The sequence below is a fragment of the Danaus plexippus genome, chromosome 19 (assembly GCF_018135715.1).
Source record: "Danaus plexippus chromosome 19, MEX_DaPlex, whole genome shotgun sequence".
In the NCBI taxonomy this organism is placed as follows: domain Eukaryota; kingdom Metazoa; phylum Arthropoda; class Insecta; order Lepidoptera; family Nymphalidae; genus Danaus; species Danaus plexippus.
Window position 1 is genome coordinate 851,425 of NC_083549.1, and position 22,236 is coordinate 873,660.

The following is a 22,236-nucleotide window of genomic DNA, read 5'->3' on the forward strand; positions in this document are numbered from 1 at the left end:
AGTCTTATCAGCGACGTTTAATCTTCAATGTAATAAAATTTAATCTTTTGTCATTTAATAATATTATTGCAACTGTTTTATGATTTCGTTAATATCATTTATACACCTAGCTTGTTCAAATATAATGCTGAAAAGATTAACGAATTCTTTTGGTGATATTAAATTAAAAATAATTAAATCTCTGGATAAACGTAAGCTGTGCATAATAAGCGGTAGGGAAATACGTGTTGTTTAAAACTTCGATCTGAATTTGATTATTTTTAAATAGAAATAAACAGTTGCTAATAAAAATGGTGATTCGAGTCTTACCTTCATATTAAGATCTAAGATAGTTTATCAATAATAAGAATTTTCCTTTCCCTAAGAAATAAGTTAAGAAAACCAAAATTATAAAGGTGTCTCTTGATCAGTAGATAAAACAATTTATAATAACATAATTCCTTCCAACAATTTAGTTATTTTGTTCAGATAGCTGTTTTGATAAGACTTGTTATTCAATGGCGAATATCACTTTATCTTAATTCTATATTATATGATAAAATTTAATTAGTCAAACGAAATTTTCATAAAAAACCTAAAATAGCCTCATTAGAAGAATCTAAGTATTTAAAACAGTAACGAAAGTATTTTATTTAGATCGCGGTCTTGACTCTTGAATATATTGATTTTAGGTGTCTGTTATATATGAGAGATAATTTGATATTAGCTTTTGACGAAAGGCATTCTCAATGAAATATAAATCTTAACGCAGAATTTTAACAACGTAAGTGTATGAGTGAAAAACGACTAACTTACGGTGTTCGGTTTGTGTATATAAACTCAGTGTAAGAGTACGTATGTATGGTTAAGTTGCATGGTGTGATTTCCATGGAATTTTTAGGTTCAGTTTATAAAAATTCATTCATGATTCTACGTAGTAAAAAAAAAATTAAGCTGGTATTTTATTTCTTCGCAATAGCGCCTTATTAGAAATGTTTGATTCAAGCTATTATGCAAATAACTTAAATAATAGGCAATAAACATTTCTATAACATAATGCACCAGTGTAATCAATCTTTTGTTTGTTTGTCTGTTCATGAACAGTTAGACCCTTGTGCGTTTTGATAAAATACTAATAGATCAAAATGACTCGTGTTTTCTTTATTTAAGATAAAAAAAGCACCTTTTATCTTAAGTAAAGAAAGAAATTAAAAAAATTAGACATAATTACCATAATAATACACATATTATTAAAACAATATTATGTAAGTTGTGTTTTTTAATAATTTTTGGACTGCCTATTTCGTTTGAAATATCTATTCAGTTTCCTTAGAGATTTATATAACTATTGAAATCCCTTTAGTAGCTGTACTCTAAGCGAGATATTAATTGTCACAGCGTGATCGATCTTTGGTTGTTGATATTATTGATCTCTTTAATGTTATTATCAATGGAAGCCGCTAACACTCGTTTTTATTAATAAACACCCATGGAGTAGCGGTATTAACATATCCATAAATCAGTATAGATAAGGACAAGCAGCTCACGAAATATAAGTTTCTTTGTGATATACATTTTACATATAGGATTATACACAGCCAGTTGTACGTATTATATTGTGTCACACTTCACAGTTGTTAATCGAGTGTCAGAGAGAGCGCTCGCGTCCAACATGTCGCAGGATAACCTCACAGCTGTTTTGTACAAAGCGAAAGATTTAAGACTCGTGAGTTACTGTCAATTAATATGTTATTGAAATTGTAATCGATCAATGGTTATCGGTCCGTAACTATGAACACGTGTATCGTGAATATATGTAGATTTAAATAAGTACCACTAATGGTAATTTAAACACCGATATTGTCATCTACGACGATTGCTGATTACGTATTACAAACTAACTCGTTTCTATTTGTAGTGTTAATAAAAATATAATAAAATGTCACGTATTTTACTCGAGATAGCATTAAATTTATTACTCTTAATATTGTAAACTTTCTAACTAGTTTTCGCCAGTCAACTGCTCAATTGAGTACGTAATTAAAGGTCAATGATAAACTATTATCACTATAAATGAACTTGAGTTGTCAGTTTTATCGATTGTTGTGTCTTATGCTTTCCTAGAAAAAACAATAAATAAAAATGCTGATAAATAATATTTTATACATATTCTACAAATGTTTTACTAGTCTAAACAAATGTCTATTTTTTATATGAGAAAGATTATATATTACATAATTTTTATCTTATTTTTAGGAACAAACGCCGATTCCAGAAATTGGCGACGATGGTATGTCTAGAAACTCAATAAATAAGAATCTATAAATATATAACTTTGAAAGAACGCAAACTGCTTACTCTATAGCGGTTTACGTATAATAATATATGTCTTTATTTACATTTTTTTTATTAATAGTAAAAAAATTATGAATGTTCGATGTTACTTCAAATTAATTTTGTGTAAATATTAAATAAAATGTCTAACAGAAACTTTTAGTGCTCTCCGATTAATATTTTATTGTAACTTTATATTACAAACTTTTCAACTAAACAATGCTTTTAATAACTTTTAAATAAAATAAATAATTGACAAGAAAAAGTATGTTAAGACATTTGAATTGCTATAAATATAATAATAGTGACTTAGCCCAAAAAAACGAGTCGATAATAATCAGGTTTGTACAATGAAAGCAAATTTCTTATTATTATTTAATGTGGTTTGGTTAATATCTATTACTCCGGTTTTCTACTCTGACGAACACGGACTGAACCACATAAAGTATCAGCCATCTATAACAAAATATATTTTCGTTTCAATGCGCATGTAAATTGATTAATTATTTAAAAACTTATTAATGTGTTGTATGCAGTAAAAGCGTTATAAAATTTTCTCAAGTTTTTTTTTTCAATCTAATTCTGTTGTTCTATAGAGGTTCTTCTTCGTATGGACTGTGTGGGCATTTGCGGCTCCGACGTCCACTACTGGCAGGGCGGCAGCTGTGGACATTTTGTATTGAAGGATCCTATGATTATGGGACACGAGGCCTCTGGCGTCGTCGCGAAGGTGCTCATTGTGCATTAGTGTTTTGAAATTCAGACGGGACAACTGAACTTTTAGTTCAGCACTAGTTTGCACTATCACACAACAAACGAAGCGTGACCGGTTTCGCGATCAATAACTTACCCATCACTATAATGTGCGAACATTTATAAATTAAAAACTATTAACGCTTCGTAGCTTGACATTGAAAACTTAGAGCAAGCATGCTGAACAGTAAATAAGAGATGTAGTACACGTCACACTTACAATTAGATATAAAACAGCGATTTTGGTAACAAATTTTAATTAAAAATGAATAGGTAAACATAAATATATTCCTGATTATAATAAGTATTTTGTTCAGATCCGTTTACTTTAACAGTTGCTATGCCACAGATTAAAATTATCTGTGATTCAGTAATCCATATTGTACTATTTAGTAACGGTTTCTTAATAACTAATAAATGTAATGTTCTTATTACGTAGTAACAGTTAAGGTGACCTTGAAATTTGTAGAAGAGCACAACGATAAAAATATACATAATACGTGTGTTATATTGAAATGACCCGGTCTGTGACATTAGCCGGTCAAGTCGCGGAGGTGTGTCCGCTAATTTATGTACATACATATTACATTTTGAATGTCTTGCGACGGTTACGTAACTTCACACACTAGTTATCGCCGGTGATAAATACTCGATCATGATTGGTTGATTATTTCAAGTTCAACAGTAGAATAGAAATGTCACTATATTTGACATTTAGTAGTAAAACACACATTGAGGAATTTTCACGGATAGACGTAAACATGTGGTGTAAAATAATAATAATTTGACATGTATTATAATGCGTTGTTGCTCTTTTACGCAAGAACTACTTTATGCAGGAAACTTTACATTAGCTTAGACATCAGAACAAGACAGACTAGAATTTATACCAAAACTTCTAATTCCTGCGTAAATAATTATAATTATTGTATTTTGTATAACGTCACCTGACGCAAATTAAAGATGATGCTGCCAGTTGGTTAGCATTTATAATTTTTTTATTACACTTCATACATTTTTAATAAAAGCCGTAGGTAAAAACTAGTTTTATGTAAAAAATATCTTTGTGAATTTCTTCTCCTTATATAGGTATTCCTGCGATAAACTATTAGTGTGTTAAATTCCTCGTTCATCAATTCTCCATATTCTCTTAAAAGGTATACCAAATTTTCGCTTCACATATTAATTTTTTTATTCTAAATGGCGTAATTAAAATATATTAAGAAGGTGCATATATAAGTTTATCGCGTTTTTTTACTGAACTTTATTAATTTAGATTACGTATTTTAATTTATGGAAACCATTTGTTTGTGACGTGTATGTTTTTTTATCAATCGAGATAAATTTAAATTCTTGTGTGTATAAAGTTACTACATATTCCAAATTGACATTGGCAAAATATTTCACTACTCCAGTGCGATGACGCCATGACATAAAAATATATATCACCAAAAACTATACATTTTTCATATAATTCACACAAGTCAGATACGAGTAATGTGACCGTTGACAAAAAACATAATTATTTGAACACTTGAATAGTTTAGTTTTATTATTAGCGTAATAATAATAACGTAAGCGTTGTTTGTTTGACATTCCGTCCGATTAATTCAAGTATCTTTAAATAATATTTGCCTTCAACGAAACTCAGTTTTTCGGATACAAAATTTTTGTTATTAATTTATATGTGAATATTCCCGACGTTTCGGTTCCTTTACAGTTTACAGGAACCGTGATCGCGGTCAGACGAGTCGATATCGTTTAAGTCAATGTCAGTCGCGTAGTATCGAAAAACTCAGTTTCATTAAAATGAATACACGCGAAATTCCTTCCTCTATATATTAACTTTCTTCCTTCAAACAGCAGTCGAAAAAAATTCTGAGAATCACAAACATACATTTTCACTTTTAAATGTCAGTAAAGATTTATTTCATTGGGTTATGATAAATTGTTTAATATAAAAATTCAACCAATTTAGTTATCCGTAGGTATGTATATGTGTATGCAACATAACGTCATTGTACATTATTGTTTAAAAAAAAATCCACATATAAACTGTAAAGCAAAATATGAACCTTAAACGTCGTGCAGCGTTTATCTTTATTCAATATTAATGTTTTCTCATTATTATAGTCATAATAGTGAGATAAGAAAATATATATGTATATGTTTTATTTATGAAACTGCAAATGGATAACGCTATTGTAACTTTTGGCTTATCTACTTTTTTTTACCTACACAGACTATTTACAACTTATATACAGACTTTGACGTCATGATTACCAAAAATATACAATATATATAATATATAGATTTAAACTAGCTGTTCCTCTGACTTTGTTGTTGATTATAGTCAATGCGGAATATAGGCTTCAGTTTGGTGTTCGGGACGGAGTTCAGACAAACATTCAGAGAAAGCAATTTTCGTATACTATAACAGTGGCATATTTTTACTGTGCCCATTTCATACACCTACTCGTTAGGGCTGTCCCAAATTGATTCTGTATAATTTCTTTTGTTTTAGCCCTGACCGTTTTATATTAATATGTTTGTCGGATGTATAGGTGGGGGGAAACGTTAAAAATCTGTGTGTGGGCGATCGTGTTGCTATTGAACCGGGTGTTCCGTGCCGCTACTGCGAGTTCTGTAAGACTGGACGGTACCACCTCTGTCCTGACATACAGTTCTGCGCCACGCCTCCCGTCCACGGAAACCTCTCCAGATACTACAAACACGCCGCGGACTTCTGTTACAAGTATGAAATTACGGATAATTAACGTTCTCATTCCTGTCGCAACTTGTACCTTATCATTACGTATTAAGGCACACACTTCATCATGTATATTCTCTACAGTTAACTCGATTCGAATCACCTTCTTGTTATTGAATCTTTAACCGTTCTTACACGCTCATGTCATCAAGTCAAGTCCTCAGAGCCAGTAAGCATTAACCCAGCTCGGACGCTGTTCCTATGGAAGCTTCTTTATATTTCCACGAGTTACAATCAGTAAAATCCGTGCTTACATTTTCCCGGTTTTTTTTGTCATCAAGTGTTTTAAAGTATGTTTCAATTAGTTTTTGTGAAGTAGTAGATCTCGGCAAAGATGACCGGGTTTGAATATCCGGCCCAATTTGCGACCGGTTATGCTGCACGGGTTTTTCGCCATTTGAAACGTACTTACTTCACATTAAAGCGTCATTCTATTCTAATTGTCTCAAATCACTTCAATAATTAATGTCTAGATTGCCGGATCATGTCTCTATGGAGGAAGGTGCTTTGTTGGAACCTCTATCAGTGGGAATCCACGCGTGTCGTCGCGGAGGCGTCACAGCTGGGGACTTTGTGCTGATACTAGGAGCTGGTCCCATAGGCCTCGTCACACTCCTCGCAGCCAGGGCCATGGGCGCCAGCAAGATCGTGATCACAGGTCATTATATGTTAAGTTATTAGGTTAATTTAGGTTTAGACGATCTACTTCCCTGAATAAATTAACAAAAATACAAGACTCATACCACTAAACTACTACATTGAAGTTATACAAGAAACGATGCGTGAAATCCCTAATCCAATACATTAATTTTGATTTCCTCAGACATCTTGGAGTCTCGGCTGGAGACAGCCCGTGAGTTGGGCGCGGATCATACGTTGTTGGTGTCTCGTGACTCCAACGAGGCGGACCTGGTCCGAGCGCTCCACGACCTCCTGGGGGCGCACCCCGATGTGTCCGTGGACGCCAGCGGAGCGCCCGCCACCGTGCGACTCGCGCTACTGGTTAGACATACCACTTTTTTTTTAAGTTTAAGACCTACCTGATGGAGGTAGAATCGTAGCCCATGGACATCCGCAACATAGATTTGCGCATGTATTGCCACCCTCGATTAGGGAAGAGGAGGAGAAAGATTGGGAAAGAGAGGGAAAAGGGAAAGGGCAACCGGCTCTCTCACTCGTCGGACATAACGCAGCCATTAAAGACTACTTCACGCCGATCTTCTGCTAGAGGGTGGTACTTCCCCGGTCGAGCCAGCCCATGTTCGAGCTGCAGCAACTTGACCACAGCTCGGCTCTACCACCTACAAAAATCTTATAATTGAAGTTCTTCGCTCATCTCTGACTAGCTTTAGAACTGTAAGATAACTTCGGTCTTGATACAAAAATGTACCTTAAATTATAAACGCACATTTGGAGAAACCTTTGTTATATTCTACATAAAACGTGATTAAGTGGACTTAGCCAAGTGTGTTTTCATTATACTATGATCAATTAATATTCACAATAACCCCCCCCCCCTCCTCCGTTGGTTTCTCAATAATTTCTTTAAGTCAGAGGTCTCTCATGTCCTGCTATGTTCACGCCAGGCCACTAAGTCAGGGGGTTGTGCTGTCCTGGTCGGTATGGGCAGCCCTGAGGTCACCCTGCCTCTGGCCGGGGCCATGGCGCGAGAGGTCGACATCAGAGGCATCTTCAGATACGTCAACGAGTGAGCATTTTAGTTATAAAAATTATTTTTATTGATCATGTGAAAAATAATTCCAATCTACAAAAAAAATATTTCTAGATAGACCTTTATTTGTATTGAAGTCTAATTAGTTGATAAAAAAAATGATAACCTTTTTTGTTGGTATTAAAAAAAACCTATTATAAAATAAAAAAAAATATTCGTAGACAGATAAAGTTGTCGCCTATTTTGTTTCTAAGCATTCTGTCACCACCTCAGATACCCCATCGCTCTATCGCTGGTGTCGAGCGGTCAGATCAACCTGAAGCCGCTGGTGACGCACCACTTCTCACTGGAGGAGACCTTGGAGGCCTACGAGGTCGCGCGGAGAGGAGCCGGCATCAAGGTCATGATACACGTCCAGCCGAGGGATGCCAACAACAAAGTCAAATTCCAATGACGAAGCACGAACAGCAATAAAGCTTCAACTAATTGTTCATTCAGAAAACGTGGAGAACGAAGATATGAGAAGCGCGCCATTCACTCATTCGTTCACTGATTAAATGAATTTGTTGCCAAATTATTCAATAAGAATCAGATTTAATACATAGTGTAAGTGCACACTACATACAGTTTGTTAGAAATGTAAATCAGACAAAAAGTATATTGTTATTCTTTTATACAACAATAAATTATGAATTTAATACGAAACGGACATATTGTTTTGAAATATAAAACACGCGGTGAGACTATATCAATACAGAGTAACTCATGTTACGGACATACCAGGTAGAAATCGGGCTTAAGAAGGAATTATTATAATGTTGGCGGCGTTGGGGTCCGATATGTCGAAAACCGCCTTTTATATTACTATCGAGGGAAAGTATGACGGTAATGTACCACACACACACACACACGCACACGCACACATATAGACTTAACAGTCGGACTGAAACCTAGTTGCCAATTCTTATCAAGAAGATTTCCTTATATGGATATTCAATAAAACTAATATAATATAGCTATATCACAATTCAACATGGTGGCAGATTAGCACTCCCGTAGGTACTTGTCAGGCATAACATTACCTGTTATCTAAAATACATATAATATAGACAAGTAGTTCTAAAATAATCCATGACAAGTATTGATTCAAAGTGTCAGTACTCCAGTCCTCGCAACATTCATGTCCTTGCTCCCATTAGTCTTGCCTAAAACCAAAACAAAAGAAGCCTACATTAAAAGATGATGTCACAGTTTAAAGGAACGAAATCAACTCTCGCTACTTTACCAAACCAATTCGGCTATCCAGTTTAGATTGGTTGTATAATTTTCACTCAACGGAGATAGTAGCTATTAGCAGGATGAGTGAAGACAGAGTCGAGTCATTCTGACAGTTTTTATTATTTATAAGTATTAATGTTAATGGTCCTTATATTGGTATAGCATCAAGAACCTCAACTTAACACGTAATTGATATCGCGAATTTAAATTAAACGTTTAAATGGCAGGAGTCATGGCACAGAGGACACGTTGTCATTGAAGCTGAGTGGTTCTGTATTTATTGGAAAATGAAGTATCATTAATTCTCCCAAGAGAAAAACTAACCACCAACATACTTAGTACAAGTTTGCAATGTAACACTACTCGTACATACTGATCGTTTTCCGTTTAAATAACGGAATATAACCTAAAAAATAACCTATTAACATTAAAGCTATAATGTGTGACTAATTATGAAAGAAATATCTATTAACCGTAGGTATATATGTCGTGCTAACATGCCAAAATTGGGCTCAACAGAGGAATTACTGCAATCTCCTGTATATATCTTAATATATACTATTATACATAATATTTAATTTAATCGATACAATATACGCTGTTAAATAATTTCCATTAATGGCCTTCAACACGTTATCTTCGTTTTAAACAGTATTGAGGTATTTAAATTATCAGCCCATAGCAAATATACTCGAATGACATTAAAAGATAATGCAATATGTATTACAGAACATTTGTATAGATAAGATAAATTATATTTTATACAATAATTTAACCTCTGTCATATTAAATTTTATTTTATAGACTGATTTAGTTCATACCTACTGTCCGTGATGGTTTGACACGAATGGCTTTAGGATGTGGAGTTGGAGGGTTTCTAGCGAGAGCTAATGACTGGTGCAAAGAGAAAAGCTGGCGGCAGAGATAGAGTAGGCCTGCGCTTACTTGGATTGCCATACAAACATGCAATGATCTACAAACAGACATAAACAACGATCTTCACACACGATTGTACCAGCAGTAGGTTTAGGAATTGGATATTGACGATGTCCACTCGTAGTAGGTGACGGCACTAGCACATGAATACCTCATGTATTTGGAAGATTTCATGAAAATATCATTTATTGTTCTCATAATATTAACAAATATAAAATTTTGAAGTAAAACTTTTTTAGAATGGTTTTGATTTCAAACTCGATGAAAAAAAAATAAGTCCATAGAAACACAAACACATAAATGTATAGGTATCAGCCGGCGAGAGAATGAGATAGAACACATCAGACGTTCTCAGTCTCCTCTTTGCGCGACTCTTCGTAGCATCCCCACTATCCTCTAATAAACATTGTCCATGTGTATGCTGTGTAGTGGGATAGTCAGCATATTATATCTAGGTATAACTTGCTCCAGGTCCGAACGTTCTACGTGTTAAGTTAGTATGTGTTCGCGCCTGCTTATTAGAAAGTTTTAATATAAGTGTGTTGATTGTTGATGAATTTCAATTTTTATAATTATGCCAAAAACTAAAACTGAAAAGAATCGTCAATACTGGCGAAAAAAAAGAAAATAAAATTAAAAAAACCGCGAAAAGTTCTACGGAACGTGTCCGAGGATTTCGTGCACGTCAAAAAAAGTTATTATCACATGTACAAAATGAAAAAAATAGTTCTTAGTAACGGAAATGATAATTAATTGACTATATCTGTCTCAATCTCTCAGAGCCCACCTCTGATTAAAAATACTTATTGAAGAGTGTAGAAAATGATAAAATTTGAATTGTTTTCTGTAATTTTAATTATTTTTTTATGTACGTATAAATATACAGTTTACATGAAGCGGTTGTTCATTTTTTCAATACATTCCAACAAGTTTTAAATCATGGACTTTGTTTAGGTAACCGTTACGATAACATGGCAGTTATTTTTGCGCAATCCATTATTAAGATTTGTTCATAAAGAGACAATACAAATGATATTCATTAAATTGTGTTTCCTTATGAAAGTAATAAATTAATAAAAAGAATGAAAAAAAATTGCTTAAGTTTTTAATTTTGATCGAATGTTTGATTCGTAGGATAATGTTGGATGCCTCCCTTGATACATTTTTGATAATTCTGGTGAACATTGCTCATAAAGTAAAAACTCTGGGCACAGAAACTATCTTATGCTTTAATAATATTATGTTCTAAACGAGATAAGTGTTTAAGTTAACCAAATATTATGTTACAGTAAAATATGTTATTGACTTGTTGTTTATACATCGTTATCTTAAACGATTCTTTATTATTTTGTATTACAATAAACGTATGACAGTAGTAAATTGTGACTGTACTCAAAATGATGGAAAATTTCGCAGTAGTCTTACATGGACCGAATGATGTGAGAATTGTAAGTTTAGTTTATTATACAAATTATAAATAGTATTATACATTATAGATAAAACGAAAGTTGGTAGGTATTGCATTTAAAAGTCACCTTATATATAAATGTATTTTTTTTGTTTTCATTTTTACGATCACATAAATTTTCTAGTTAAATAAAAATCCAGAGAAATATTTTCAAATTAAGTTGAAGTCTTAGTTAAATAATTCATGTTGATATTTTTGCAGCAATATTAACATTAAAATCAGAATAGTAGGATATAAGAGTGTACAAAATAAAAGTGTCAGTGTAGATGGGGACGCGCACTTATTCAAACCGTCCATATTTACAGGAAAAATGGCCGATGCCGGTTATTGGAGACAATGGTAAGAAGCGTTACATATGAAAGAAACTAAACCTAACTAATGCCTACATACTAATAAGGTCTCGATTATTCTCTACTTCGGAACGGCCGAGGATCGGTCATAACTACTTTTCGCATCACTATTGATTTCCCCTGAAACGTGAAGGAGACTTTTGGCGGACACGAAAACTCATTGTTCGTAGATTAGTAATCTTGTTTATATATGTATATATATTTAAACAAGGCATTTCTCCTGGATAGCGCTTGAATGTCATTCCACCCGTTGGAGGGTGGAAATAAAGTCGTAGATGGTGGACGCACTATTATAGTTCAGCCTAAATACACTTTTTTAAAAAGAAAAGAAAAGGTATTCGCCTTTTTCTTGAAGAAACCCATATTATAATTTGAAGGAAACGCAAATGCAGGCAAACTGTTCCAAATCCTTCCTGTGCTCACAACGAATCGTGTCACTTCGTCCGGGTGCGAGGAAGATCTCTAACGACAGGATGGAGGCCCACGGTGTTTCTGGTTGTTCGATGATAGAAGGGGATGCGAGAACTAAATAAAGTAATCCCTGTACACACTCTGCAGATTGTAAACTGTAGAACATCGAACGTCTGGCTTTTTCCCGCCTGTTCTCTAGGCTGCCTACATTGCATGTGTCATGAAGGACATAAGATCCAATCTTTAAAATTACATTTTATTTGGAAATATACATCTCAGAGCATTTTTGTAAAGTGGAACAAATAAGTGGCCACGGAAACAGCACCTTTACTGTTTAACTTATAAAAATTATAATAACAGCATTGTATTTTTAATATACGTATATATCAATTATAATAACGTTTTTTGGTCATTATATAACAAGTAGGTACATACGACTTGTGACGAGGATCAGGATTGTATCAGTAATAAATCACTCTTATACTGTAGTTTGTTGTTGTCTATTTCAAATTAATTGACTATTGAATAATAATATTTGAGCTTATTTAGAAAATGACGGACTCACTTGGTTGTGGAAACCTGGAAAGCTTCTCTTCGAACTCTACTTCTCATGATTAGAATCTAAACCAAAACGATTCCCTTCTTCTCTCACCTCCTCTGAATACTTTAAACTGTATTTTATAGCTGTTGCTAATAATCTGAAATGTTTTACCTTCAATAGTCACCTAGCCTTTTCATTATATGATATTTCTTACAGAGGTCTTAATAAAAATGGATTGTGTCGGAATATGTGGTTCTGACCTCAAGCTGTACTCCATGGGGCGCTGTGGCTCCGAGAAGTTATCTAAACCCATCGTTATGGGCCACGAGGGAGCTGGCGTCGTAGTTCAGGTGCGAGCTTCACATACTTTATTAGTTTCTTCAGGTTTTATATCATTCTTATTTAAAAGCGAAAATATTTTTTTCTTTATATTTAATTTGAAATTATTCTTTCACTTAAAATATTTCCACCTGAAAAACTCGAGACACGCGGCGTGTAAAACAGATTTTTAACGTTCTGCAGAGTTTATAAATACATTTTGGCTTTTATTATACTAGGTAGGGAGTCAGGTTACCACTTTGGTAGCTGGTGACCGCGTGGCTATTGAGCCGACCCAGCCTTGCCGTAGCTGCACGTTCTGCCGCAGCGGCAGGTACAATGTGTGCGAACAACCACGCTACTGTTCCACTGACGGAGCGGACGGAAACCTCTGCACCTACTACAAGCATGTAGCTGACTTCTGTCACAAGTAACGAGTATTATACTTTACGGTAGTGTGTCTGTGGATAATGATCTAATGTGGGTATATGAATAAATAGATTGTTAACGGTTCACCTCCTGAAAAACCCAAAGCAAAAATGTATACTAGAGATATAGATATATCATACTAACAAATATTGGAGCGACATAACACTTTGAATGTTGACATGATTTAGGATACCGGACAATGTGACAATGGAGGAAGGTGCAGCCACCCAGCCACTAGCGATCGCGGTGCATGCGTGCTCACGCGCAGGAATAAAGCTAGGCAGCACACTGCTGATTATGGGCGCAGGCCCTGTGGGCCTATTAAGCGCCATCACCGCACGGGCCATGGGCGTCGCTAAGATACTTATGACCGGTATGAGTAAACACATTATTACTGCTTGTTATTTAACAGTTTTTCTTTTATATTATTGTCATTCTAAATTCAGATATGGTCGCCTCCCGGGTCGAGATTGCTAAGAGGTTGGTTGCAGATCATACCTTGCTAATTAAATCGGAATACAACGAAGAGGACATCGTGAAGCGTGTGACAGAGACGCTGGGCGGCCCGCCTGACGTCACGATAGACGCGTGCGGACACGAAACAGCGCAACGTGTCGCGTTGATGGTAGAAATATCCAAAAAGTATTTAGTACATCTGAAGAGTTCACTTGTTTTACAAAAGAAAAGTATAGTTCCGAGAAATTATGAAAATTACAAAATGTATGAAACAATATCAAGATGAAGGCGTTACCTCGGATCTCGTTATTGTTTGTTTTGCTATATTCTTGTGTTACAATAGTTACCTCTAAACAATTCGAACAGCGTTGATAGGGTTAGAAATATAAGTATTCATTATAAAGTATTCAAGCAACACAGCTAAGTTTTGTTATCTTATCTGAGTAGAGAAAGAGATCCACAAAATATATATCGTATATGCATGAGATATGTTCTTACCTGTTCAGGTAACAAAGACTGGCGGGGTTGTGCTGGTGGTAGGAATCGGTGAGGGGCTGGTGTCTGTGCCGCTGAGTTCTGCTCTTCTACGAGAGGTCGACATTCGAGGATCCTACAGGCTGCTTAACTCGTATGACACTTGGATATATTGAATTTTTTATAAATATAACATTGTCAACGTCTATATTTCTTTTTATATTTGATTCTGTTTATTAACATACTGATCTCATTGCTCTGACGAAAGTCAAAGAACCTATCGGTAGGAATTAATATTTATAGAAGATGATTTTAGGAGAATTTTTGCAGATATCCAACATCGCTCGCAGCAGTTTCCAGGGGCGTTATCGATTTGAAGTCTTTCATCACACATCACTTTCCTATGGAGAAAGCAAAGGAAGCACTGGAGTACGCTAAGACGGGAGAACCCATGAAAGTTATAATACATTTATAAAATATTTATATTGTACTTACTAAGTAAAACAACGTACAAAATGGAAGATATTCTTTTCTACACTACTTATAGTATTTATAAGAGAAGTTTGTTAAAAATGTTGAAAGATAAAAATATCAACAATAAAAACTTAAATTTACAAGTATTGTATATTTTTGTAATAAACTTTTAATATCCATATATTTTTAGTATCCTATTTAATAGATTTGGAAAAAAGTCTTCCTAAGTATCAAAACTTTTGCTAAACTTGGCTATAGTCGAGATATTACATACTACATGCAGTTATTTGCATGCAGTAAATTTTGATGAGTATTGTTACTATATTTTACTAGGTTGACATTATAGGGATTTTGCCATACTCAAAAAAGATTAATAAAGCTATGTCAAAGTTCATAACATGTCAAGTACCTACTTAAAGTCAAAACCACGTTTATTTTGAAATTGACATATTAACATTTAACAACAATTTTGTTGTTTAATATTTAGATAACATGACATTGACGACATTTAAAAGGAAATAACTCAAAGAATAGAATAAAATATATTTTGTTGACATGAGGCTGTGACGATGACTTCAGTAACAATATTCAAGGTAAATTGAGCTGTTAAAAAAGTATTGCTGCAGAACAATTTAATACGTGTATTTCCATTATAATATATGAGATTTTATGTCACTTACAGCGAAAAAAAAATAAAGCAGAGTTTACTGCTGAAAATATAAACAATACTGCTCCTGTGAAAAATATTTTAGAAGAATTTCAAGATAGGAATGCCCAAGCTTACATGTATTACTGTCATAATGTGAGACAACGTTTAACAACGCCGAAGACACTACAAAACTACCACTTCGTAGTACCTGGCTATCCATTAAATTGTTTTGACGATGATTGGGATGGAGCCTTGAACTTTGACTACTTTGAACATTTTTCGTACAAAAGCTTATATCCAAAAATGATCACAGAATTAAAAAATACAATGAAAGCAGACCCATTGACAAGTTTTATGAAAACTAAAATGTCTTGGCAAAGAGATTGTCGCAATTTAAAATTAACTGCTGGTAATGTAACATCAATTACAAACATAATGAAAGTATTTGTTATTATAGTCTGGGGTAACATGATTCTGTTTTACAGCTTTCACTAACATGAATCAAAAGTATGAAGTTCTAAATGACGAGGTGGTACAGTGTCCCAAGCATATAGTAGACACAGCTGCCCATATAGATAGTGATCCCGACCCAAATTTTGACAGCTCATATAACTGGTACTATGCAGGCAATGGTAACCTACAGCTTGTGTGCATTGATTGGATTGATTACTTACTTCATAGTGAATTTTCCACTGTCTGTAAGTATTTAATATCTATATAAATTTACTTTTTTGATCCTTGAATATATAGTAGTATATATAGTAGTAGTAGTAATAGTTTTCATTGAAGTAGTGTATGAATTATGTTCGGATCCTTCAATTTTCAAATTTCAAAGTTATTAATTACATTTTAACTTGTATATTTTGGAGAAAAAATGTATAGCACATTAAAATGATACCGTTATCTTTATTATATTGTTATTCTACAGATTTAACACAGTTGAATAGAAATGATTTAAATATTAAGCCCAACATAGAAGCATCTTTTGACTGTGGTGAAGGGAAGAACATTTTGGAAACCATATTTTCATCACAAAATATTACAGTTTTAAGGACAAAATACAAGATATTTATATTAAGTTTGACAACTGGTGATGAAATAAAATTTGAAAAAATCAAAGGAATCGATTCTGAGATCCCTTTCACAGGGATTTCATTTGATGCTTTCCATAAAAACATAATATATGTAACTACTTTAGATAGTAAATTATTTATAGTAAATCTAGATAGATTGAAAGCAAAGATTATAAATCTGGTAGACAGGCCGACTTTAATAGATAACTGGAACACTGTGATCAGTTCAGAGAGGGGATTCTACACACATGTGGGAAGGCAGAGCGTAACGCTTTATGACAAAAGGAGTCATGACACCATCCATATATGGAAAAATGTAAGAAATATTACTGACGAAATGGCCTGCAATGATATAAGTGTGGCCAAGCACTTAGAAGGCACCTCGTCGCTGTACTTTGGAACGGATCATCATCTCTTTTTAATGGACTTGAGATTCCATCAAAAAAACGCCAAAGTAGTTCAGAGGTGGACACACGGCATGGAGTGTGTACCAACATATTTAGCTAATTGCATCTTTGAATCCAATAAAGATCTGATATGCTTAAGTAGTCAATGGTGTGAGGATATGTGCGTGGTGCCTAATTATAGTAACCGAAATTCCAAAGACACCGTAAATGGTGGGGTCTTTATACCTTACCGGCCGCCTAACATATTGAACACACTCAATGAAGCCAGGCAGCGGCGGCTATGTTACGATCTCTACAATCCAATAGACAGTAGACTGAGCAGCTCCATCACCGGGCTGCTGGTGATGGAACAGGATGACAGATACAACATTCTTATGCAGAACTCACTTGGGGACATTTCTTGTCACTCATTATTTCAAGAACATATGGAAACGTTCATCGAAGACGATAGCACGCAGTGTTTGCACGACTGGGCCGCGAAATATAAAGTAGGGGGTAAAGATTTCGAAGTCTCGTCTGTTCCGAATGTAGCTAATATTTGGAATAAATTAAAAAGAGTGCCGAGTGACTATGAGATCTGTGAAAATGTGGCTGTGAGTGAATTTGATGAAAAGGAGATTGCAAAGGCTTTCGATAATGAGGAAATTGACAGCGGTCTGCGAGAAGCCTGGCTGAAGACGGACGAGGAGCTTGGAGAACAATCATCACTGATGCTGAACTTACACTTCTCTGATGACGACGAGGAATAAATGTTGGTTGTGGCAATCATTCACTAAAGTAAGGTGCTTGTTCAAATCTCGTGACGTAATTATTTTGTGATATATCTTGCATCTAAATTTTATCGACGTATTAGCTTGATGTTGCTTTAGTCTTATAGTTATAAAGAAATTAATTTTTCTCCATTAAAAAGGGGGAAGGCTGTGTATTAAAGTAATAAAACATTAGTTTCATTAACAGTTTTAATTTTATGACTAAATCAACTAAACATCTCACACACACACACACACACTGGCACACACACCAATAAAGATGACTTAGGTCTCCACATAAGTACAATTAACTTATTTTTATATATTGAGGTGAACAATATGCCTTCTTTTAGAACACCTAGATGTTAATGTCAAATTCTAGACAGTGTTTTAGTTAGAAAATTCTTTTAGGACTTTATTTCTTCTTTATACTTTATTTCTTCGCTGGACAATTTCAAATATAAGCAAAATAAAAAGCCTCATGTAACGTAAGGACAATGTAATGTATGTAATTGAAATATTGTGCTAAACGATATTTACAAAAGAATGAAATTTGAACTCGTGAAGGCTTCACTACCGATGACTGACTGTCCTCTTCCCGAGGGCGTCACCCGTCTAGCGGCGTGTGAAAGGTCTCAGCCAGGAGCGTGCTAGCGGCTGCTCCTGTGTCTCCTTCTCCCTGTCCGCCATCTGCTCCATGAGCCGTCTTTGGTTCTCTCTGAAGGCCGCGATGGGGTCGTCGAACTGTCCGTAGTAGCGCAACACCTCGCGCACGTCCGTCACGTTAGACATGGCGATCGCTGGTGAATAATATATTAATATAAAACGCGCATACTCATCATGTACTTGATGATTTTTAGCTCAACTATGAAAAACTATGGAAATGTTTTGGCTGGACCATTATTTCCATGTACTTAAGGCCTTATAGCGTCATAGGCTGTATCGTTTTTTAAATTAAATCTTTATTCTCATCCTGCTCATACTTATCGCTGAATATAGATAACAAGAACTGTTGTAGCTCCAGGCTTGTGAGTAGTTCTCTCGACCTGACATGTCTGGTGTGTCAACTGACAGCAGTGTGAAGGAACTGCTAACATATTTAATAATAAACGGACGTACTTTGCAATAAGTTGGCTAAGTCCAACAGCGCCGTGTCGTCGTCCGCGCCCTTCCATTTCTTCAGCGTGAGTGCGTTCTCCGGTTGAAACTTCGTGGCCTCTTTATTCCAATCCACTACAATAACCTATACAGAGAACGTCCTTAATAATACTCAATACATTTACCAGTGACGTATTACCTTCAGTAAACGGACACCAACCTTGGACAGATCTCTATTCAACCCCTCCAAGTTCTTGACGTGTACGCCGTCTATGAAGTGTGTGGAATCTCTGAACAGCTTGTATGAGATGAATTTGTTCTCGGGGTCCAACTTCTCCAACACGGGATAGATCATGAACGCGTTCTCCGAAGTAAAGATCACCACCTCGTAGTCGGAATTGGCGACCGTTTGGAGGAACTGGTCTACTCCCGGCCGCTTCTTAAACCTACAAATATCAAAGACAAACCTTACTAATATTGTAAATGATAACGTTGGAGAAGCTGTATGTTTCTTCAGTGTTTACGCGACAACTACGGATCGTATTTTGATGCTAAACGTCATTGATGTAGCCTAGATATTATAAATTATTAAAATAATTAGAAAGAGTAGTTCGCTTAAATGACACGACATGTTTTATTTTATATGAAGTGATCTACCACAGATTACAGATGGCGCTGCCATTCGGCTACCAAAGATACATTGAAGGATACATTACTAATTTCATCCTGAATCCAATTTTGAAGTCCACGAGGTCGAAATTACGGTGAGAAACTTGATAGACCTTCGAAGAATTAATAAAACGCCAAATACACAGAGTATAATCAGTTTATGGACGCTATACATCAGATGTAGCGTTACATTCGTGCTCCGCGTGAGTGTTACCTCCATCCGGTCTGATAGGTCCAGTCCGGATGCACGAGGACGTCAGTGAACTCCAGCACCAGGGTGTAGGTTGGCTGGTATGGAGGCGGCAACGTGTCCGGTAATAGTTTCTCTCGAGACGGCTCTTTTATCATCTGTAATAAGCTTGGTTTGTTTCTTATCTATATACCTAGCAAGCTCCACTTGACAAATTGTCGGATATCTACTTTATGATATCACTATAGCTATAGATATTTCCATGGAACACCTTCACCGCTTCAAAACAATTCAACTAACAATGGAATCCCAATTCTTCTGTATTCACCAATCCGATCACTGGTGACACATTACTAACTATATCAAAAACAAAAACTATGAACTAAAGAGGTTGGTTAAACTGACTAAACTGACCACTGTCTTTGGCTGCATATAATATGTTTGTTGCTTAGTGATATTATAAAAAATTATGCTTACCATGGACTGGTTGAACCAGAAGTAACAGATTACTTAAATAGTAGAAATATAATATTGAACTGTGGACAGTTAATCATAATGGAGGATAGTTTTATAGACATGACAACTGACCATGGGTAAGGATGTAGTTACTCATGTGACATAAATTGTAAAATTAACACAATGTCATGGAACAGAAATAGCTTTGTGGTCATGTTTCAGTAAACTAGGAATAAATACAGATAAAAAATGTTCAGGGCCAAATGTCTATACATTGAATATTATAGAAACCTTTTCATAAAAAGTAAGTTCCTTCCATGTTCGTCTGAGATACTGCAGGGGTAGGGGCAAGTGGGAAAACTCGTCCTCCAGGGGTGTCCCGTCATCGGAGCGTCGAGGAGCTCCCATCTCAATTACCATACAACCACCCATCACTGTCATCGCACCACCAAAAACTGCAAATCTGTAGGCAGGTGCCAAAATCAGAGTTTGAACCAAAACACTAGTCTTACTAGCATCTTTAAGATTTAGTTATAACGAAGTAAATTATACATCAAAAGTTAATTAATTAAAGTCCTCAGAGGCCAAAGGAGGTCTTATAATAAATAAATGAAATAAGTCTTCACTTGTAGATAATATATGTTGTAAAATGAGGCACAGCTTTCAGTTTATCTTATAGTTTTTTATGTGCTATGAGGTCTTGATGAGTGGTGTTTATTTAGACATGATCCTGATTGGCTTGTTATACAATTCTTAGGCTTATTTCTTGTATATAAAAGTTTGTAATTTTCCAATGGTCATCACCACCTTTAATTATACTTAAGAAAACTCTCTAGCTATTGAGAGATGCTGCATTTGGCTGCCTTCATCACAAAATAGTAACCATGGTGGATTTGTATTTTGTAGACTCAAAGCATAACAAATAGTAAGTAAAAAGTTTAATGAAGATGTCAGATGTTTAAGAAGGTCTTACTGTCCAATGGCTTATTTAGTCATATAACAGTTATAAGCATCAACAAAGTATCCGTTATACGTTTTTTACTGGTCTTTCATATATATATTTCATAGAACTGTCAAGAAACATCCAGTGACTTATTACATAATTACCCAATCTTCATCCTTCTCCAGCTGTTCTCATTCTCTTGGTTTTTTTCTTTCTGTTCCTGTTCAAACTTCTCCTGTTCTTTTTTAACTTCCTGTGCATCTTGAACATTGCCTGGAGTCTGGGGGAAAAATCGTCCCAGAATGTCTACTTTCTCAGGAACTTTCTCATTCTTATTCTTATCACCTAGAAGAATATACAATTATGAATAAAAAGTGCCTTAAAGTAAAACCTTTGAAAATATTTATTCTAACAAAAAGTATATACATTTAAAATTTGAACCATCAGAGTTCTATAAGCTGAGTATTGAGTCTTCATATATTGTACATAATAAAAAATAGTTGCTTTAAAAAGGGAGTTTCATTTTAATATACAATACAATATGCATTATTTATTTTGTATGAATTAACTGTAACTGGAACATGTGCTCTTATGTAAATGAAATGTCATATTATTTGACTTCAGTCTACACTGAAGGATATAATAATAATAATTAAAAACATTTTAGGTGTATATACTATAAAACAAGATACTTTTTCAGATTTGCTTTCTTTATGTTGAATAAATAAATTTATATAAATTAACACAACTCGAGATTACTAAACATAGCTACCATATTTTTAAAAGCTAGAAATGCGGACTGTAGACAATAATTATTTTCTAAGAAATGGTTATTTAAGTGAAAAACTTATTAAACGAACAATTTTATTTAAACTAACCTATATTCTCAGTAGAATAGGTTCTCGCACAATTAACAGAAAGTAGACATATGTTTTGCCTTAATAATTTTGGGACTTGTAGCTTAACAGGATTACAACAGACCGCACGCGTTAAGAAAAGTACTTTTCTCAGAGACATTATTAATTAATATTTCACAAAAAATTCTATTCACATACTCGAAACCTCAAATGAAACAAACAAATGTCACTGTGACAATCACACTTGTCAATTGTCAGTTATTATTGCCACATTAATGTTAGGAATCGAATAACTCAAAAAAATATAATGGAATAAGCAGTGTTTTCTGTAAACTACGATATATAATAATATATTTGCTTATAATCCCAGGTGGACTTGATTTTAATTCATTATTAAAAAACTGAAATATCAATCATAGGTAGTGAAATTCGTGTGATAAAATGGTATTTATATAAATGTATAAGTAAAATGTAATGATATTTAAATTTTGTATAATTATGT

The 22,236-nt window shown here is 34.5% G+C and overlaps 4 protein-coding genes across 5 annotated transcripts; 3 read left to right on the forward strand and 1 right to left on the reverse strand.

Annotated features, from left to right (window-relative positions):
• The first annotated feature begins 1,581 nt into the window (after window positions 1-1,581).
• On the forward strand, window positions 1,582-8,217 carry LOC116768014 (sorbitol dehydrogenase-like). The gene is made up of 8 exons (XM_032658632.2): window positions 1,582-1,705; window positions 2,236-2,269; window positions 2,910-3,043; window positions 5,631-5,821; window positions 6,310-6,494; window positions 6,660-6,838; window positions 7,423-7,544; window positions 7,782-8,217. The coding sequence occupies exons 1-8, from the start codon at window positions 1,652-1,654 to the stop codon at window positions 7,960-7,962; spliced, it is 1,080 nt and encodes a 359-aa protein (XP_032514523.2). The 5' UTR covers window positions 1,582-1,651; the 3' UTR covers window positions 7,963-8,217.
• A 2,809-nt stretch (window positions 8,218-11,026) lies between these two features.
• On the forward strand, window positions 11,027-14,816 carry LOC116768239 (sorbitol dehydrogenase-like). Of its 2 annotated transcripts, XM_061523423.1 has the most exons (8): window positions 11,027-11,170; window positions 11,496-11,529; window positions 12,709-12,842; window positions 13,050-13,240; window positions 13,428-13,612; window positions 13,686-13,864; window positions 14,202-14,323; window positions 14,500-14,816. In XM_061523423.1, the coding sequence occupies exons 1-8, from the start codon at window positions 11,120-11,122 to the stop codon at window positions 14,642-14,644; spliced, it is 1,041 nt and encodes a 346-aa protein (XP_061379407.1). In that variant the 5' UTR covers window positions 11,027-11,119; the 3' UTR covers window positions 14,645-14,816. The 2 variants fall into 2 exon arrangements, with proteins under 2 accessions (XP_061379407.1, XP_061379408.1); XM_061523424.1 differs by lacking the exon at window positions 11,496-11,529 and having other exon boundaries at window positions 11,095-11,170.
• A 246-nt stretch (window positions 14,817-15,062) lies between these two features.
• LOC116767946 (uncharacterized) lies at window positions 15,063-17,722 on the forward strand. The gene is made up of 4 exons (XM_032658529.2): window positions 15,063-15,236; window positions 15,326-15,701; window positions 15,778-15,990; window positions 16,221-17,722. The coding sequence occupies exons 1-4, from the start codon at window positions 15,213-15,215 to the stop codon at window positions 17,519-17,521; spliced, it is 1,914 nt and encodes a 637-aa protein (XP_032514420.2). The 5' UTR covers window positions 15,063-15,212; the 3' UTR covers window positions 17,522-17,722.
• Window positions 17,723-18,005: 283 nt separating this feature from the next.
• LOC116767947 (mitochondrial import inner membrane translocase subunit TIM50-C-like) lies at window positions 18,006-22,017 on the reverse strand. The gene is made up of 7 exons (XM_061523478.1): window positions 21,756-22,017; window positions 21,042-21,222; window positions 20,226-20,397; window positions 19,503-19,636; window positions 18,840-19,065; window positions 18,641-18,764; window positions 18,006-18,321 (listed from the first exon to the last, which is right to left on the reverse strand). Exons 1-7 carry the CDS (start codon window positions 21,892-21,894, stop codon window positions 18,137-18,139), a joined length of 1,161 nt encoding a protein of 386 aa, XP_061379462.1. The 5' UTR covers window positions 21,895-22,017; the 3' UTR covers window positions 18,006-18,136.
• Between the last annotated feature and the right edge of the window lie 219 nt (window positions 22,018-22,236).

Excerpts from the sequence above, each read along its gene's own strand:
- LOC116768239 (XM_061523423.1), top strand. The coding sequence starts at position 11,120 with ATGATGGAAAATTTCGCAGTAGTCTTACATGGACCGAATGATGTGAGA. Across the intron at positions 13,613-13,685 it reads CGCTAAGATACTTATGACCG|ATATGGTCGCCTCCCGGGTC; the intron begins GTATGAGTAAAC and ends TTCTAAATTCAG. Across the intron at positions 13,865-14,201 it reads CGCAACGTGTCGCGTTGATG|GTAACAAAGACTGGCGGGGT; the intron begins GTAGAAATATCC and ends TTACCTGTTCAG.
- LOC116767947 (XM_061523478.1), bottom strand. The coding sequence starts at position 21,894 with ATGTCTCTGAGAAAAGTACTTTTCTTAACGCGTGCGGTCTGTTGTAAT. Across the intron at positions 21,223-21,755 it reads CTATTCTACTGAGAATATAG|GTGATAAGAATAAGAATGAG; the intron begins GTTAGTTTAAAT and ends ATATTCTTCTAG. Across the intron at positions 19,066-19,502 it reads ACCTATCAGACCGGATGGAG|GTTTAAGAAGCGGCCGGGAG; the intron begins GTAACACTCACG and ends TGATATTTGTAG.
- LOC116767946 (XM_032658529.2), top strand. The coding sequence starts at position 15,213 with ATGACTTCAGTAACAATATTCAAG. Across the intron at positions 15,237-15,325 it reads CTTCAGTAACAATATTCAAG|CGAAAAAAAAATAAAGCAGA; the intron begins GTAAATTGAGCT and ends TGTCACTTACAG. Across the intron at positions 15,991-16,220 it reads TAGTGAATTTTCCACTGTCT|ATTTAACACAGTTGAATAGA; the intron begins GTAAGTATTTAA and ends GTTATTCTACAG.
- LOC116768014 (XM_032658632.2), top strand. The coding sequence starts at position 1,652 with ATGTCGCAGGATAACCTCACAGCTGTTTTGTACAAAGCGAAAGATTTA. Across the intron at positions 5,822-6,309 it reads GCCGCGGACTTCTGTTACAA|ATTGCCGGATCATGTCTCTA; the intron begins GTATGAAATTAC and ends ATTAATGTCTAG. Across the intron at positions 7,545-7,781 it reads ATCTTCAGATACGTCAACGA|ATACCCCATCGCTCTATCGC; the intron begins GTGAGCATTTTA and ends TCACCACCTCAG.